The 19,631-nt window shown below is 39.4% G+C and overlaps 1 protein-coding gene across 2 annotated transcripts; it reads right to left on the bottom strand.

Annotated features, from left to right (window-relative positions):
• Window positions 1-2,859: 2,859 nt before the first annotated feature.
• On the bottom strand, window positions 2,860-14,418 carry Krt222 (keratin 222). 2 transcript variants are annotated; one of them, XM_070028067.1, is made up of 6 exons: window positions 14,243-14,418; window positions 9,705-9,833; window positions 7,901-8,121; window positions 7,385-7,461; window positions 7,066-7,201; window positions 2,860-5,822 (listed from the first exon to the last, which is right to left on the bottom strand). In XM_070028067.1, the coding sequence occupies exons 1-6, from the start codon at window positions 14,336-14,338 to the stop codon at window positions 5,594-5,596; spliced, it is 888 nt and encodes a 295-aa protein (XP_069884168.1). In that variant the 5' UTR covers window positions 14,339-14,418; the 3' UTR covers window positions 2,860-5,593. The 2 variants fall into 2 exon arrangements, with proteins under 2 accessions (XP_069884168.1, XP_069884169.1); XM_070028068.1 differs by having other exon boundaries at window positions 14,161-14,385.
• Between the last annotated feature and the right edge of the window lie 5,213 nt (window positions 14,419-19,631).

Raw genomic sequence — 19,631 nt, 5'->3', positions numbered from 1 at the left:
GATCTGGTCCTAACTCACTTTCAATTCCCTCTCTATACGGGTCCCTTCCCTGGAGGAGCATTTCCTTCCAGATCCCTCCCGTTGCTTTGCGATGCCCTCCTAGAACTTGCTTCACCCATCCTTCCTTTGGGCTGGTGTGGCTCTCTGGTAATAACCACTAAGAAGAGTGACCAAGATACTCTTGGGATCTCCAGGGTCTTAGGGAGGTTTGGAGAGCAGAGGTGCGCACCGATCAACTTCACATCGCCATAATTAGGTGTTGAGTAAGTGCCTGTTGAGGCAAGGTTTCTTGGACTATCCCGGGGATCTTTTCACTAATCCTAGCTACTCTGGATGACTATATGGAATATATGAACACCTGACTGATGTGGGCCATTGTGGAGGGAGAATGAACAGTGTTGACATGTACAGAGATGAATGGAATTGGGGGGATGCCTTTAAGATCACATTCCTGGTTGTGCCAGTAGGAACTGGGGCATCACCACAAGTCTGTGAAACCAGGGACATATAATACTGTGTTTAGTCATACATACATACATACATACATATGTATATATACACACATAAATATGTATGTGTAGGTATTATACATGCATTTTTGATGGTACTGTGGCTTGAATTCAGTACCTTGCTCTCAGCTAGCTTATGCTAGTACTCTACCACATGCCTCTAGCCCTGGTTGTTTTTTTTTGCTAGTGTTCTTTATTTTTGTTGTTGTTCATGGGGCTTGAATTCTGGGCCTGGACGTTGTCCCTCAGCTCTTCAGCTTAAGGTGAGCACTCTACCACTTGAGCTACAGTACCACTTGCAGTTTTCTGGTGGTTAGTTGGAGATGAGAGTCTCACGGACTTTTCTACCTGGACTGGCTTTGAACCACAATCCTCAGATCTCTGCCTCCTGAGTAGCTAGGATTACAGGTGTAAGCCACCAGTGCCCTGCTTGCTGGTGTTCTTTTTTTTGGGGGGGAAGGGGTGGTCCAGTCATGGGGTCTGAACTCTGGGCCTGGCCGCTGTCCCTCAGCTCTTCAGCTCAAGGCTAGTGCTCTACCACTTGAGCCACAATGCCACTTCCAGCTTTTTTCTTTTTGCTTATGTGGTGCTGAGGAATTGAACCCAGGGCCTTAGGTATGCAAGGCAAGCACTCTACCACTGAGCCACCTTCCCAGCCCTTGCTGGTATTCTTTAGGGACGTAATTTCAAAGATTTTTCTGCCCAGGTTCGCTTCTAACCGTGATCCTCTGATCCCAGCTTCTTCAATAGCTAAGACTATAGATGTGAGCCACTGGTTCCATCTCATTATTTTTGTACTAATGAGTAGAGATTAGTAAAATCAAAGAACATATTGAAAGGAGGACTAAAGGGGAGGTTGCCAAATGATAATGGACAGACTGAGTGGTATGTCAGATAATGTACATAGAGTTGGTTTTTAAATATAAAAACATGTAAAGGGTGTAGGATAAGCAGAAAAAGGATCCATTGTCTTTAAAAGAGAATTTTTTTTTTTTTTAATGCTCGCCCTTTAACTCAGGGCCTGGATGCTGTCCTTGCATATTTTTTGTTTTCTCTCTCAAGGCTAGTGCTCTGCAACTTGAGGCAAAGCTCCAATTCCAGCTTTTTGGTGGTTAATTGGGGATGAGAATCTCATAGATTTTCCTGCGTGGGCTATCTTGGAACTGCAACCCTCAGATCTCAGCCTGCTGAGTAGCTAGGATTGCAGGTGTCAGCCACCAACACCGGGCTTCCAGTATCTTTTTACTCGACCTTTGCCTAGCAATTTCTGCCTGGTTTCTTCTGCTTTGAGGATGGTGGGATTATGGAATTGAGTGGGGACTGGATAAGTGCAGTTCTGGGAAGATGCTGTTTTATGTCTAGGCAGTTCTGGGAAGACAAATTGCAGGTATTAGATGGGAAGAACAAAGCACACTGTGGCATGCAGCACAAAAATTGTGAAAAGAGAAAGGAGATCCCAATGGAGCAGTGGTAAGGAGCTATGGGGGGGAGACAAATATGTATTTTTTGATATACTTGTTCACCAGCTTTCCCCTCCCCCATCGCTCTAGGGATTGACCTCTGGGCTCCTTACATATCAAGCTCATGCTGTACCACTGAATTATACGCACCACCTACCACATGTGGCTGCTTTTTTTTTTTTTAACTTGAAGACTTTTTTTTTTTTGTAACTGGGGTTTGTTTTTGCTAGGTAGGCGCTCTACATCCAGTCATTACCTCTCCCCCTTCTCCACACTGGTTATGTTTGAGATAGGGTCTTTTTTGCCCAGGTCCAAGCCTGGACTGCAGTCATCCTATTTTATGCTTCCCATGGTAGCTGGGAAGGCAGGTATGTCTTACCATGCCAGCACCTTTTGTTGATATGGGTTTAAGGCCCTTGGACAGCATCGGGCCTGGAGATCAGATGCCAAAGATACCACATTATTTTTAAAAGAGTTGCCAGCAGGGAACCAAACATTCTGCCTCTGCCCTTTCCTAGCCCTTTTAGTTCTTCAAGTTCTGATAGCTTTCCCAAGACCTTGAAGTGTGGGGAGGGGATTTCTCTCCATTAGTGAGTTCACATATTGATAATATGAGTGATGTATATATGCATTTTGTTGTGGGAATCCCCATTTAAGATTTTCCTTCCCCATGGGCCACTGCATCTACATGTTCCAGCCACATTTGAATGTGACTGGAACTGCCAGGAAATGCCAGGAACTGACACAGAACTGCCACAGGTTCAAACCCAGGGAGATTCCCAGAGTGCAGAACCTCAACCCAGGATGCCGAGCTGTGATACAGTGTGCTGTGGCCTTGGTGCCTACCAAGTTCACAAAATCATCGCAGAAAACAATTTTAACACATCTAATTAGGTGAGATGTTTGTATTAATTTTATTTAGCAGAATGGGTACATGAGAAACCCCAGGTTCATTGTGTAAGGACCATCAGCTTCAGGCTCAGGTCTATCTGAGGAAATCAACTTTACTTTCCTACAGATATGCATATTCTTTGGGCTTTCCCCAATCATCTTGCATCATTCTGATGTTATTTACATTCCCAAGGGAGACAATAAGTCTGAGGGGGATCTTATTAATGAAAAAGTTTTAAGGACACAGGTACCTGTTTTCTGCAACTTTTTTTTTTTTTCCTGGTGCCCATCCTGGGGCTTGAACTTAGAGCCTTAGTGCTATCACTATCTTTTGCCCAAGGCTAGTGTTCTACTACTTGAGCCAACTCTTTGGTAGTTAATTGGCGATAGAGTCTCCTTTCCTGGGCTGGTTTAAAACCACCATCCTCATGTCTCATCCTCCTGAGTAGCTAGGATTACAGGTGTGAATCACCAGTGCCTAGCATATTGTAAATTGATCCCTGGCAAAGTTAACTAACTCTGTTTAGCTTAATCATACAGAGAAATCTTTGCACTAAAAAGTACTATGTATCCACTGAAATACAAGGCAGCTTTGGAGTTCATGTTTCAATTTCTTTTTTTCTTCTTTTATTGTGGTGGTATCATTTACTCTGATAAATTCATATTCCATTTTTTTAATGTCTCAGAGCAAATAAAAATTTGTTTTAAATTCAAGTACTGTATTTGAAATGTAGATTACACTCACATTAGTAGCACAGTGGGATTACTGTAACAGGCGGTTACATTCATAATACCCAATACTAAGGTTGTAACACTGTGATAGATTATAGTAGATAGTTTTTTAAAATCATAATCATTGTTGCTTAGTATGGTAACTTCAGTCCAGTAGCTTATATGATTGTATTTCTTAAAGCTTTTATACAGTTTATAACATTTAAGTAATGTTACATGAATTAAAAAAAAAAATCAAACCTAGGACCGGCTAGATGCGTATTCTATCACTGCACTGTATCCCCAGTCTAAAGGAAATGTTTATACATCAGATATTTATACAAGAATAAGCACATAGCATGCTATTGTTTCTTTGATGAAACAAAACCATTCCTTTTCACAAAATAGAATAAGCCAGGCCAGAAGGAATATGAAGTAAATGAGAGAAAGTTTAAATGTTGACTGGTTGATATATACATATACATGAAGAGAAAGAAGGGAGAGACAGAGAGATAGAGATACAGAGACTGTAACAGCTATACTAAATGCTAACATTGTAGCCCTTAGATGATACTTTAGCTAGAAAAAAGTATGGTGAGTTATACTCAGCCATTTTTTTTCTGTTTAGAAAAAAATTAATAGCCTATAAATTTCTAATGTTTTTAAACAGGTATTCATTATTTAAGGTCAAATATACTTGTATTAAATAAATTAGTTTTAAGAACTTTGTTGTGGTACTTTGCTTATTAACAAATATGCTTTCTATCCATATTTATTACAGTTTGAACAATTTTAAAAGAAGTCCTGCAATCACGCTCAGCACAGATAACAATACTGTTATCTTAGTTCACATAAATGATTACAAGAAATATTTGTAATAGTTCATATAGTATTTTACTAAGGCTCATAGAAAAACACTCTACACATTTTACTTTAAGTTGTAAAATTGGGATAGTGAGAGGTTGGGTAACTGTTCTAGTAACGAACTGCCTTTTTAATTTGTTCTTTGTGTTTAATACAGTTGGGCCTAAGATATTTGTTTTCTGTGTGGAAGGATACAACATTTAAAGTTCTTTCAATAAGCTGACTCTTCTGGAAGTTAGATATTGATTACAAAATCATTTTGGATGTATCTGACAAAACAGCCTTTTGGGGATATTCTATAGTTTGCTCATGGAGTAAAACTCTTCTGAGGATCTTTTTTTTTTTTTTTTTTTTTTCTGCCAGGCCTGAGGCAAGAACTCTGGGCCTGGCACTGTCCCTGAGCTCCTTTTGCTCAAGACTAGCATTCTACCACTTAAGCCACCGCACCACTTCCAGTTTTTTCTGTGATTTAAATGGAGATAAGAGTCTCACAGACTTTCCTGCCTGGGCTAACTTTGAACCACAATCCTCAGATCTCAGCCTCTTGAGTAGTTGGGATTATAGGTGTGAGCCACTGGTGCCTGGCTTCTTCTTACATTAAGTGATTGTCACAAAAAAAAAAAAAAAAAGAATCCTAAGAGAATAGTGAGCCTTCCCTTAAAAAATTGCTTATAACTGCCTATGGCTTCTAAAGTACAACAGTTTAGGTTTAACAGGTCTTGGCCTAATGATGAATCACTCAACTTGACTCCACATAATGTTAATCATACTCAGTTTTTTCCCTTCGAGTGTTTAACGACTGAGTGGAGCTACCTATTTAATTATGCCAGATTAATACTTACAGTCCCTGATAAAATTTCCCAAGGATTAAGAAGACTATTTGGAGAATAAATAAAATAGAAACCCTACTGAATTTCTGATTTTATTTTTAAGCTTCTCATCTCCAAAAAATATATCCATAACTGAATTCAGAGAACTTTTATCCTTTAGAGTGTGTGTGTATGTGTGTGTGTGGTTTTCTTGAAGAGAATCACAGTCACACATTGAGATAACATTATTTATACATACTTCATAACTTACATTTGGGACAGAAGGGGGGGTCAGCATGGTCCTCTTTGCTCCATCCTAATGTCAAATCATGTCCAGACTACCTTTGGGTTAGTTAGTTGCTGACGGAGGTTTAATAGATGGAATACTGCATGATCTTCTCATGATCAGCCTGACTTCTATATCTGGCAGATTATCCTGTTTAGTCTGTAAGCACCCCTCATCCGTGGCTGCTAAGTGAAGATCGAATCGAAGGGAAACAGATTTTTTCCTTAATCGAGGGTTATCTTTAAAGAAGGAACCTTCCCATTCTTTAATAACTTCGTCTACTTTCTCTGTCCTGGAATGATAAAAGTACAACTTTCTATAGGAAGAAGAATGGGCACATTAAGGTACAGACACAACAACATATATTCTGTATCTATGAAAGGAAATTCAGCAACTTGTATGATTATAGTTAACAGGATTTATAATTGATATACAGGATGTGTGTAGGTATGTGTGCTAGTACTTGGGCTTGAACTCAGGGTCACATTTTCTTGTCTTTTCTCCTCAAAGTCCGCATTCTACTACTTGAACCACACCTCTGCTTCCAACATACAGGACATTAAAAACCATAGGGCTATAATTTCTAAGGAATTCTGTGGAATTTCTACAGAAATTCTCATGTTTTGGTTCTATTTTTAGGAAAAAAACCTGGTAAATTAGTTACCTACTCTTTCAAAATCTTGAGTTTCAATGTGTATAGGTTTATGTCAGTTTAAAAATCATAATATAGTAAAACTGTATGTGAAACAATTAATTGATCAGGTACTGGTGGCTCATGCCTGTATTCCTTACTACTCAGGAGGCTGAGATCTGAGGATCATGGATTGAAGCCAGTCTGGGAAGAAAAGTCAATAAGATTCTTAACTCCAGAAAGCTGGAAGTTGAACTGTGTCTTAAGTGTTAGAGCACAAGCTTTGAGCAAAGAACAGCACAGAGCTTTGATCAGGAACAGCACACTGAGTTCAAGCCCTGGGAGGAACATGTGCACACACGCACGTGCGCACACACACAGAAGGAAAAAGAAAATAGTTACTTAGTGCTGGGTGCTAATGGCTCACATTTGTAATCCTTGATATTCAAGAGGCTGAGATCTGAGGGTCACTGTTTGAAGCCAGCCCAGTCAGGAAAGGGCATGAGGCTTTTACCTACAGTTTACCAAAAACGCAGAAGTAGAGTGATGGCTCAATTGGTAGAACATCTGGCTCGAGACAAAAAGCTAAGGGACAACATCTAGGTCCTGTGTTCAAGCCCCTGCATTCAAGCCCCAGTAACAACAACAACAACAACAAAAACCCCAAATAAATAAATAAAAAACCAGAAAACAGAAAATAATGACTTTCTGGCCTGGGACAAATATAGAGTAAAGTTAGTTTCTTTGCCTCTCTTACTCTTATTTAAGTTGCTTACTGAGGAAGTGGTGCTGTAGCTGAAGTGGTAGAGCGCTAGCCTTGAGTGAGCTGAGGGACAGCGCTCAGGCCCAGAGTTCAAGCCTCACGACCGACCAAAAAAAACAAAAAACAAAAAAAGTTACTTACTGAATAGTGCCATGTGCTTCAGTGCTCTCCTTCACAACGTTTCCATTTAAGATTGCCTGTTTGGTCACTGTCTCCACCTTTTCATTCTCAAACTTTTGTGGGAGTTTTGTTGAAAATGATATTTCATTTATAATGGCTGTGAAAAAGTAATTTATGATATGTTAAATTCAGTGCTGAAGTATTATCCACAGTTAAATCACATACTAAACTTTTATTCAAATGTAATTTCTTTTTGCTCCTTTGAGGTATTTCATTTCCTGGTCATTTCCATAAATACCACCTCCCTTTCTGAATTAGTTTATCTGCATCAGAAACTCACCTGAAGGTAAACGAAAACCAACTCTACTGGTGGCTGGTTTGGGGTCTTTTTTCCCACCTTGGATACAACCATAATATCTGAAAATGGGAAGAATTATGTTATAGGAGCCACAGTGCAGTAGTAAGCAATTGAAACAAATAGGAGAATGGATAAATCGTACATTCATACAATAGAAATAGTATTTAGCAGTGAGAATGAATTAAATAATGCTGGACTGAATTTTTGTCAAAGAATCTATAGAAGACAGAGACAAATTAAAAAGAAATGAGCAACAAGGGAAGTGAGAAGATCAGGAAAGGATATTTGTGCAATGATGAAGAATCACTTATATCTTGTGATGGCTGACTTAGAAGAGTTAACTCTGGCTATTGGGTTCCTAGTTTTAGCAGACTGGATACAGTCCTTCTACCTGTTTTACTACTGTGTTGTAGTTGTTCAGTGAGTGTCATGAGGATGGATTTGATTTCTCTGACTTTGTCAGTAATGATGATCTTCTCTGTCTGTGGGATTAGGTACCTGATTTCTTCCTTTTCTAGGAGGCGGCGATATGTTTCAATTTCCTGTTCCAGCCTCATCTTGGTGTTGAGAAGCATCTCATGCTCTTGAAGCTGCCTTTCGATGCCACACCTGACTTCCTGCAGCTCCTTCTCCAGCCCATCAATCACTGCTTCGAGGTCTTGCAGCTGCATCTGGTAGTGCTGCTCGCTGGCATGCAGGGAGTTTTCAAGGCCCCTTTCCTGTTCAGAGACATCCTCAGTAGCAAATCAAATGTGTCTCCAAATGTGTCCCTGATATCAGACCTGCAATCTCTTCATTCATCTATGTTCTATTTTATTTGTTCACTTGCTTTTGAGGTACTAGCAATCAAACCTTGGGCCTTATTCATGCAACTGCCCAGCTATAATTTTTTTTTATATTTTACTTACTGTTTAATGTTTTTGGTAGAACTGGGGTTTGAACTCATGGCCTTATGCTTTTTAGGCAGGTACTCTAAAACTTGAGCCATGGTACCATCCCCCCTTCTTTTTTTGTTGATCATGGGGATTGAACTCTGGGCATGGGTGCTGTCCCTGAGCTCTTTAGCTCAAGGCCAGGGCTCTACCACTTGAGCCACAGCACCACTTCTGGTTTTCTGGTGGTTAATTGAAGATAAGAGTCTCATGAACTTTCCTGCCTGGGTTGGCTTTGAACCATGATCCTCAGATCTCAGCCTCCTGAGTAGCTAGGATTATAGGCATGAGCCATGGATGCCTGGCTCAGCCCCCCTTTTTTAGTCTTTGATCTTTCAGGTAGTGTCTTGTGTTTTTGCCAGAGAACAACCCCCTAACACCCTTCTATCTGCTAGAGTCTTCTCCATAGTTTATCATCAGGCATGTATCACCACACCTGGCTTATTGATGGATAGGTTTACGTATCCTGGCCTCCTGACTCCTGCTGTACAAGTAACTGGGATTACAGGCATGTACCACCATGCCTGGCCACAGATATATTTTAAGGTTGCAGTAATAGTATCTCACTTATAGAAAAAGAGTTTTTTTTTAAAATTTTATAGCTGGGCATGGTGACACACACCTCTAATAACAGCTACTCAGGAAGTGGTAGTAGAGGACCACACATTCCATATCCTCCTGGGCAACTTAGTAAAACTCTTGTCTTGAGAAGGAAAAAAAAAAAGAAACAGTGAAAAAGAAAAACAGCAGGCTGGGAGTATAGGTTAGTAGTAGAGTATTTGCCTAGCATGCATGACACCCTGAGTTCAATTCTCAATACCAAAAAAAAAGCTGTGTTACTATATTTCAAAGAAGTCCCATAATAATTTCATAGCATCCTCTCCCTACAATCCTTTGTCATGATTAATTTCTTTTCACTAAATATTCACAATATAGTGAATAGGAAAGGCAGAGCAGACTGCTTCTCAAAGGAATTTTCAGAAAGTGCTTCAGTATATTTTTCTATTAGGAATCTTCAATGCCATGAATAAAAAAAATCCCACTGTTAAGACTAGATAACAGATGTCTCTTTCCCCCCATTAGGGTACCCCCAGGGGACAAGTGTTACTTCATTCTTATAGGTATAAACTAAACCTTGAGTCATCTGGTAACAGCCACTGTCATGCAACGGTGACTGAACTAGAATGGGGAATCATACTCTGCGCCCTTGACTTCCAGAGTCTCTGTGTTAAGGAATGAATATGAATATTCCTTTCCCTCTTTTTTTGTGCATGCTGTACAAGTGCTCTACCATAAGCTGCATTCCCACCCCTCTTAATCTTGTAACATCTAGGGGTGCCATGAACCAGGTGTTTTGAGGTTCTTCTCACCACAGCGTGCAGAGACTCAATTTCCACTTGCAAGTGGTGCCACTGGCGTCGAGCCTCCTTGAGTTCTGCTTGAGCTGCCTTTAAAGCCTCTTCATCTTTGTCCATCTTTTTGCTTATATCTTCTTCTAGCTAAAAGAAAGTCAACAATAACAACTGACAAAAATGAGGCATTTTTGAAAAAAAAAGTTTAAAAGCAACTATAGAAAAAAATCACATATAGGAAAGCACTGTAAACTGTTTGATTATGGATGTGTCCCATTTTTTAATGACTACTTAGGTGTGCCAGCCAATTGTACTGTCAAAGATGGTGGTATGGACCTATCATCCCAGCATAGGAAGATGGAGAGTTTGAGGCCAGTGTAAGAGTTTGTCTCAATCCCCACTACTCCCCGAAAACCAAAAATCCTGAGCCCCAAATTTCAAATATATGACAAATTATGAAAAATGAAAAAGTACCTGTGGGCTGGGAAGGTGGCTTAGTGGTAGAGTGCTTGCATAGCATGCATGAAGCCCTGGGTTTGATTCCTCAGTACCACATAAAAAGCCGGAGTGGCTCTGTGGCTTAAGTTGTAGAGCACTATCCCTGAGCACAGAGAGGCTCAGGGACAGAGCCCAGGCACCGAGTTCAAGCTTCAGGACTGGCCCAAAACAACAATAACCCCCATATCTTTTAATGAAAAGGAACAGTTTTCAGGAACTAAATTTATGACCTTTGATTCTATGTGTATGTATGAGTGTGTGTGTGTCTATGTATGTTTGTGCATGCGTGCATGCACTTGTGCCAGTTGTGGGGTTTGACTCAGGGCCTGTGAACCGTCCTTGAACTTGTTTTGCTCAAGACTAGCTAGCCACAGCTCCACTTCTGGCTTTTTGGTGGTCAGATGGAGACAAGAGTCTCTTGGACTTTTCTGATGGGGCTGGCTTCAAACTGTGATCCTCAGATCTCAGATTCCTGAGAAGCTAGTATTACAGGCATGTGCTACTGGTGCCTGGTTAGACCCTTGATTCTCAACTTTTATTACTTATAGGTTGTTAAGGAAGAAGGATTAAAAATTAACTTATTTTCCTACATATTTTCTTGTGGGATGCTTTAGAAAGGTACATAGATACATATCCAAAATGGATCAATTCCTGCACCAGGCATATGGACAAGGAGTTTATACTAGTGGAAAATATATTACTAGTAAATGAGAGAACTAAGTTATAGGTATTAAAGTTCTTTCTTTCTTTTTTTGGTAGGTAGTGGGGCTTGAACTCAGGCCTGAGTGCTGTCCCTGAGCTTTTTTGATCAAGGTTAGCATTCGAACACTTTGAGCCACAGCATCACTTCTGATTTTCTGGTGATTCATTGGAGATAAGAGTCTCACGGACTTTCCTGTCTGGGCAGGCTTTGAACCGTGATCCTCAGAGCTCAGCCTCCTGGTAGCTAGGATTGCCGGCATGAGCCAGTGGCAGTTGGCTGCATTAAAGTTCTTAAGTAGATTTCTTTATTAAGATAACACACTGTTTAGAAAACTTTTTTTTTTTTTGTCAGTCATGTGTCTTGAACTTAAGTCCTGGGCACTGTCCCTGAGCTCCTTCACTCAAGACTAGCACTCTACCACTTTGAGCCATAACACCACTTCCAGTTTTCTGGTTGTTAATTGGAGTTAAGAGTCTCAAGGACTTTTCTTTTCAAGCTGGCTTTGAACCAAAATCCTCAGATCCCAGCCTCATGAGTAGCTAAGATTATAGGTGTGAGTCACCAGTGCCTGGCTTTAGAAAACTTATTCCAAAACAAGTTTTTGTAAGTCATCTTAATTTTTAGTATCTGGGGTTAGTAACAAAAATGACATCTTTAAAGTAAAGATTGTTTTCTAAAAGTTTTCATATTAAAAATCATGCAGAATATTTTATGTTTGGCTTTGATTTTTTTTTTTTTTTAGTGGTACTAGGTTTGAACTCAGGGCCTTGTGCTTACTAGGCAGGCATTCTACCACTTGAGCAATACCTTTAGTCTAGCTTTAAATATTTGTATGCTGATGTTGGAATTAAAAAAAGTATCTGTTGCCAGAATTCTCATTATTTGTACAAGTAAGTAATAGTACAAGTAAAAGTACAAGTAATCAATGTATCAAATTGATTGCATTATTTTGAAGCAACAACTTTATATGTTCTTATCAAATACATTTTGAAAGTAAAAGGTTTAACTTGAATGTACAATAGATGATGTTTGAAGGAAGCTAGAATTAAATAAAAGCCGGTGAATAGATTTAAGAGAATGAAATTCATAGGCTTCTTTTGGTTGGCGGATTGCTTGTTTTTAGTGAGCAAAGTCACACATTCAAACAGCACATACCAATACGGTTATAATAGTGAATATAGAATATCAGAACAATAAAAAAATTGCAGGTCAGTAGTGTTGAACAGGTAGCTAAGCTTGTGTGGTTAACTAGATTTTCAAGATGGTATCTAGTGAACTATACTTCCCAAATTCCTGTCCCTGTGTGATCCCTCTCCACACTGAGTCTGGCTTTAACCAGCAGTGGCAGAAGTGATGCAGTACCAGCTCTAGGGCTAAGCCTCAAGAAGCTCTGTCAGCTTCCATTTCTGTGTTTTTGGCAGCCCTGGGCTATGGTTTTAGAAGTTTGAATACCCTGTTGGAGAAATCGTGAAGAGAGGCCAGATGGAGAGGGACCCTGAGGCTGTCTGGAGAGAGAGAGGAAGAGAGGGAGAGATGGACAATGGGAAAGGAAAGAAGGGAGGGGACATAGGGAAGGAGGGAGGAAGAGGTTCATTTGGTCAGACAACTGAGCTAGCTTTCTTGCAAGCCCCTACCAAGGTACCAAACACATGAGCCATCCTCTTTGGGTGTTCTAGGCCAATAATGCCCAAAGATGACTGCACCAACATCTCCCTGGTCACTATAGAATCATGAGATGGAACACAATGGCTATTTTAGGCCACTGTGATTTTTTTTTTGGGGGGGGAGCTTTATTCTATAGTATTTGGTAACTAAAACAGCTTGCATTTATTTTGTGATTAGGGTTGAACCCAGGTCATTGTGATAATTTAAAACTCAGGCTTTCTTGAATTGTCGTTGGCTTATGAATTTAATACTCAGGCTTTCTTGAATTCTAGTTTGGCTTTCTAAATTATTTTCAAAAAAATAGTCTGAAAGTCTTTATCTTACAACATGCTCAAAATGAAACTTAACTGTAGTCTTGGTTTTATTTTTTTAATTTTTTGAATTTACTCCTTTCAACGTTGTAAACTAAACTTGTATACCTACTCCTGTGAAGAAAAGTTGTCATCTATTATTTTTTTCTTTTTGTATAAAAGATGAGTGAGCTATTCTAACAGCTAAGACGATATACCAGTGGGAAACTAGAATGTTGATCATTCTTTATGAGGACTAAATATGCTTCCGCAAGATAAATTTATAACATACTCAAATGAGTTGCTAATGAAATGAAGGTCTGTCATTTCCTAGTGATCTTTCTTCTCTCCCTTTCTTCCCTCCCCTTCCTTCCTTCCTTCCTTCCTTCCTTCCTTCCTTCCTTCCTTCCTTTCTTCCCTTCTTCCCTTCTTTCTCTTTTCTCTTTCTTTCTTTCTTTCCTTCCTTCTTTCTTTCTTTTTCTTTCTTTCTTTCTTTCTTTCTTTCTTTCTTTCTTTCTTTCTTTCTCTTTCTCTCTTTCTCTCTTTCTTTCTCTTTTAGCTATACTTGGGCAGTGGGAACAGAACTTGAATTCAGATATGATAGGTAGACTAATAAAAAAAAAATCCTGCATTCCTAAATCTTTATTTTTAAACTATTTGACCTTAATTACTAACTGTGATATCACTTCAAAACCAAGTATATGAGATTAGGTTTTAGGTCTGATCCAAGCTGGCTTTCTTCTTTAAAAAATATTGCAAGCTTTGCATGGGAAAAAAAAACATTTCTCACAGTTCAAAAGCAAAAATCTGTTAGTGGAGAGTCGTGACCAATTTTGATTGTTGTAATTTCTATCATTTGGTTTTGAATGCCATGTTCACAAACTCAGATCATTCCTATTTATAACTGTCTGGTATAAAACTGTGCTCATAAAAAGATGATGCAAACCTTTTAGAAATATCCTGCTTAATTTTAATCTCTAGACTGTGCATTCTAATAAATTTACCATTTTAAAGATGTGGCAGTAACTTTGTAGGGTATTTGATATGCTTTCTCCCTGAAGAATGTCTAAAAGGAGGATAGAGGGCACCATTTTATTGTTTTTGACCCCCATGTTTTGATCAATGACAGCCACCTCATAATTTACATATAAATCAAACGCACCAATCAATATTTACAGAATGGAAATTTAACAGCCACAGTTATTTTGTCGCTGTTGCCCCCCCCCTCCTCACCCCCCATTTCTTGACCCGGTTCCAGTGCTGTAAAACCTATATATTCCTTCCCAGTATATGCTGCATGGAAAAGGAAATACTGTACCTCAGAGAGGCCGGGACAGGAATTGGGTAGACATGGATTGTCTCCTTATCCTGGAAGGTGCCTGTCTGTATGAAATCATTACCTGGATCCTCGTTGAGAGCACCGTCTCTATCTGATTGCTGGTGAGGAGCTTTTCATAGTTTGCCCTGATCTCATTGAGGAGCTGGGACAGTTCCATTCTTTCCCCATCCTCCACCTTGGCTAAGTGAACCCTATCGACAGGATAGGATGAGTCTCTGCGGCAGAGCCTGCCCTGCCTGCGTCTCTTCCGTGGAGAGCAGACAGTCGGGTTTGGAGCCTTAAAGATGCAGAGCTCTTTTTTCCCCCCACCCCCAGAGGCCGAGAAAACGCGAGTGTTTCAAATCAATTATGCAAATACGATGCAAATGGATTGCTCTTGGTATAGCAGAAATGTCAGAATCTTGATGGAAGGAAGGAAAAATAAAGCGCTGATCACTTTGGGGAGTTTAATTTACTTTTGTGGAAAGGAAATGGGTCATGAGATGAGGAAAATTGTATTGTTTTTCCCAAGATAGTGCATAAAAATTAATCTGGGCCAAAAACATAAGGATAAAATTTTCTTTTATAGCTTATTTTTCTTTTCACCATCAGGATTTATTTTTTTTTTGCCAGGTATTGTGGCTTGAATTCAGGACCTGAGCACTATCCTTGAGCATTTTTGCTCAAGGTTAGTGTTCTACCACTTGAGCCACAGCTTCATTTCCAGCTTTATGCTGATTAATTGGAGAGAAGAGTCTCATGGACTTTTCTTCCCTGGGCTGGCTTCAAACCCTGATCTTCAAATCTCAGTCTCCTGAGTAGCTACGATTACAGATGTGAGTACTAGCAGCCAGCTACCATTTGGATTCTTTAAACAGAAATGCTATAGTGAGTCACTAGACTATGTGGAAATTTAAAATACTGGACTGGGAATGTGGCTTAGTGGTAGAGTGCTTGCCTAGGATGCATGAAGTCCTGGGTTCGATTCCTCAGTACCATATAAACTGAAAGAGTCAAAAGTGATGCTGTGGCTCAAGTGGTAGAGTGCTAGCCTTGAGCACAGAGAGGCTCAGGGACAGTGCCCAGGCCCTGAGTTCAAGCCCCAGGATTGGCAAAAAAAATATTATGACAAATATTGGAAAAAGCTGCTATCAGATTAAGATGACACTTGCCATTGGCCTTAGAATTGACTGACTGCATTTTCCCTTGAATGCCTATTGTGGAGGACTTCTGGCTGAGAGCAGTTTGATGAACTGAGGTGAATTCCTAGAGGCATGTTGCAAATGAAGTCAAGGGCAGAGGTGAGGCTCCCACAATATCAGAGCTGTGGGATAAGATTGCCAGTGTTTGAAAAGTGCGGAAGACATAGATTTGTTTGGTCTTTGTGGAGACTGTGTTTCACTGAGATAAGATTTATTGGGAGATTTCATCTCCATCAATAAATGTTAAATGCAATTTCTACTTGAAAATAGGACATTTTTCCAATTTAAAGGAACACTTGGCACCTGCCATTCCATCCAATCTTCGATTTTGACATTTAGTGACCTGTAAAGTAGAGAGGACTAGGGCCAGAGGCATTAAGGTATTGTGTTCAAGGTCATTTGGTGAGGTAAATGGCATCTTTGGGACTGGAACTTTGATTGCTTGGCTGTAGTCCATTGCTCCATCTGCTTCTCCATTATCTCCTTGATACCCCCTCTCCCCCAATTCTTTGTTTGATCTGACCAACTTGAATGAATTCAAATAGGACTGAAACATTTTTGTGAATGGATTTGTGGCTGTTATTTGTAGAATAGCTTGGTTGAATTGTATAGAGAGCATGGGAGAGGGGTAGTTGGGATCTTAGCTCCGTTTCTCACAGTGCCTTTGCATGTATATCTTGTTCTTTTAATTTCTCAATGAACATATTTCTGGACAGGCTAGTCTGTATCAGGCATTTCCACAATCTTCCCCAAACAAAGTTTGGGCCGATCCCCAACCCTTGGAGAGGGTCCAGGTTATTTCTGTGCCCTCCTTCCTCCACATTCACCACCAGTCACAATTTGACAATTTATTGGTGGGTCAGAGTAGCCTGATATAAAAAGCTCTCCTTTAGAGGGGCACAGAGGTTATCCAGGCCAAATGGATTGTTTTTGTTGATACTTGAAACTGTGAAATATGAAGAGAATTAGCTACTTAGGATAGGAAAGAGGAAGAAGTGACAAATTAAACTCAAATTAGATTCAGAAGCAATAAATTACACCCTCTGGTTACTTTACCTAGCTTCTGCTAAGGTCTGCCTAAAATAGAGAGAGAGCTGAACTAGATTATGTGGAGGCTGGTTCTGGCAGTCTGCGTTTTATTATGTTATCTTCATTTTTTGGCAGTACTGAGGATTCAGCTCAGGATCTCTACCAATTGAACCATGCCACAAGGCTGCAATCTGCATTTTGAACAGATATTTCCTAGAGCCCTAAAACAGTGCCCTTGAACAGTAAGCTGATATATATCACAAGGGCAAACCACATATATAATTTTCAACATTCTAGCAGCCATATCAAAAGGTATAAAAGGAAGTGGATGAAATTAAATTCAATATCATATTTTACATTACCCAGTATACCCCAAAATATAATAACACATTATTTAAATTCTTTATTTTTGATACTGTCTTTGAAATTAAAAATGTATTTTATACTTCTAGCCTATCTCAATTTGCATAAGCCACATTAAAATTTGCAAAGCAGACTGGGGCTGCAAGGTAATAGATTTGATTTCTATTATTGCAAAAAAGATGAAAAAAATTCAAAGTGCTCAATAGTATGTGGCTAATGGCTAATGGATTGGACAGAGCAGATTTGAGATTTGGGTTTAACTGACTGGCTCAGAAGAGTATTACAAGCTTTTTTCCCTTATATGTGGAATCAAATAAAAATGAGAAATGCATACAGAGGAGAGGGGTTATTATTGAGTAGGAAAAGGATCAGCAAGAGGGGTGAGGATGAATAAATGTGGGTAATGGGGATGTAAATATGATCAAAATACTTTATAAATGTGTATGACAATGTGATAACAAAGCCCACTATTTTGTATAATTAAATGTATTAATAAAAATAAGAGGCTCAGTTAAAAATAAGATACTTTTCTCCTTTTTTCTTTATTATTATTATTATTATTATTATTATTATTATTATTATTATTATTTTGGTGCCTGTCGTGGGGCTTGAACTCAGCACCTGGGCACTGTCCCTGAGCTTTGATGCTGAAGGATAGCTTTCTACCACTTGGGACCACAGCTCCACTTTTTTTGGTAATTAATTGGAACCCCAGTTAGCCTCAAATCATAATCTTCATCTCAGCTTCCTGAATAAGTAGGATTACAGGCATGAGCCATGGGCACCTAGACCCTCCTTTCTTTTAATTAGAATGTTTACTTTTTACATACATTTTTCTGATGTACATTTGAAGTTTATAACATAATGTTATGGGATATGTATGTACACACACACACACACACACACACACACACACACATATATATATATAGTGTATCTCTGAGTATGTATATATATGTTGTATATGTATGTGTGTGCATATGGCATATAAAACACAGTTTAGGCAAAATGGCTTTTCCCTCTAGACATTTGTAATTATGAATTTCTTTTCTTTCTCCCTTCCTTCCTTCCTTCCTTCCTTCCTTCCTTCCTTCCTTCCTTCCTTCCTTCCTTCCTTCCTTTCTTTCTTTCTTTCCTTCCTTCCTTCCTTCTTTCCTTCCTTCCTTCTTTCTTTCTTTCTTTCTTTCTTTCTTTCTTTCTTTCTTTCTTTCTTTCTTTCTTTCTTTCATTCTTTCTTTCTTTCGTCCTGGGGCTTGAACTCATGGCCTGGGTACTGGCCCTGAGCTTCTTTTGCTAAAGGGTAGCACTTGAGCCATAGTGCCACTTTTGGCTTTTTCTGTTTATGTGGTACTGAGAAATCAAACCCAGGGCTTCATGCATACTAGGTAAGTAGTCTATCACTAACCTACAGTCCCAGCCTCTTACTTTTCTTCAAATAGAAACATCCAACTTATCTTTTAATCTCATAGAGCTTGGGTAGTCTTTTGCTTATGAAGTATAGTTTCTTTTGCAGCTTCAGATACCACTTTTTAAATCAAGTATGCATTCTAATAGGATTAGAGAGGCAGAACTAGACAGCAAGTAAAAGATTTTGTTTTTAAGTTAAAAAAATGGCTCTAAATGACAGGCCTTTATGGGCTGGTCCCTTTTTTGTTATATTGTTGATCTTTCTATTCACAGGAGCATGCCTCCACAGGATAGGGTGAATCTTGTGTTTCATGGGTCAGGGAACTCCATGCAAAGTAGTGCGGCAGGTTTTCAGTATGTTTGAGAAATGCTTATATGTGCATCCTATGCCCTGTACATGCATTTTGTATGGACTGATGAAGCAGGATAAACCACATGCAGGCTGGCTCCTGCATGTCATGTGAGGATCACCTCATTCTTAGTCGCTGTAGTTCAAGAATACACAACAAGAAAACAGGGCAATTTCTCCAACCAAAGACTTAGCCTTGAGATATACTTTTTCTCGTATTTTCCCTGATGCTTTCTCTTCCTGCCTTGTTTACTGTCACCCAGTGTAGTATAATAGGATATCTGCTTAGATAAAGTTATATCCTGTAAAGCAGGCTTTATCTTCAAGATACAAATGGAGATCTTCCAACAGAATGTGACTGTCCATCTACTCACATGACCCTTTATTCTTTTTTTTTTTCCTGTTGATTGTAAGGCTTGAACTAAGTACCTGGGCTTTGACCCTGAGATCTTTTTGCTCAAAGCTAGCACTCTACCACTTTGAGCCACAGCTCTACTTCCAGTGGTGGTTAATTGGAGATAAGAGTCTCATGGACTTTCTGCACAGGCTGGCTTTGAACCAGGATCCTCAGTTCTCAGCCTCTCTGTAGCTAGGGTTACAGGCCTGAGCCACTAGCACCAGGTGTGATTCTGTATTTGAACCCTTGCTTGTTTTGCTATAGTACTGTCCATCAAATACTCGTCAGCCTATTTGACTATATGAGTTACTAAAGTAGCTAATCCTGTTAGAGTTGGACCATGTAGCTTGCCTTTGAATGCGGTGTTTATTCTCCTTACTCAGTCCTAGTAACTTCAGCAGCTTCAACTCTGAAGTATGTTACCATCTTCCTTCAAAACCAATTTAAATCCCCATGCCCATTCCACAGCTCAGCTATGCAGAGATGCTCTCAGTCTATCCCATATTATCCTCAGATGTGCTTAAATCATTGTGTGATCTGCTTTATCAACAAGCAAATGGTGCCTCACACTAAGGTACCTAAAAAGTTACAGTATTTCTCCCAAGCCCCAAATGGCAAGTAATAATGCTTAGTATAAATGATGACATGAAAATTTTAGCTTTGTTAGGGCTCCTAGCTTTGGAGGACCCATGTCTTTAGGGAAAGTACCATCTAAAGAATGATA

Source organism: Dipodomys merriami, unplaced genomic scaffold, assembly GCF_024711535.1.
Source record: "Dipodomys merriami isolate MVZ:Mamm:240054 unplaced genomic scaffold, mDipMer1.0.p SCAF_19, whole genome shotgun sequence".
Lineage (NCBI taxonomy): Eukaryota > Metazoa > Chordata > Mammalia > Rodentia > Heteromyidae > Dipodomys > Dipodomys merriami.
The sequence above is the reverse complement of the archived record's forward strand: the minus strand, read 5'-3'. Positions and strand labels throughout refer to the sequence as shown.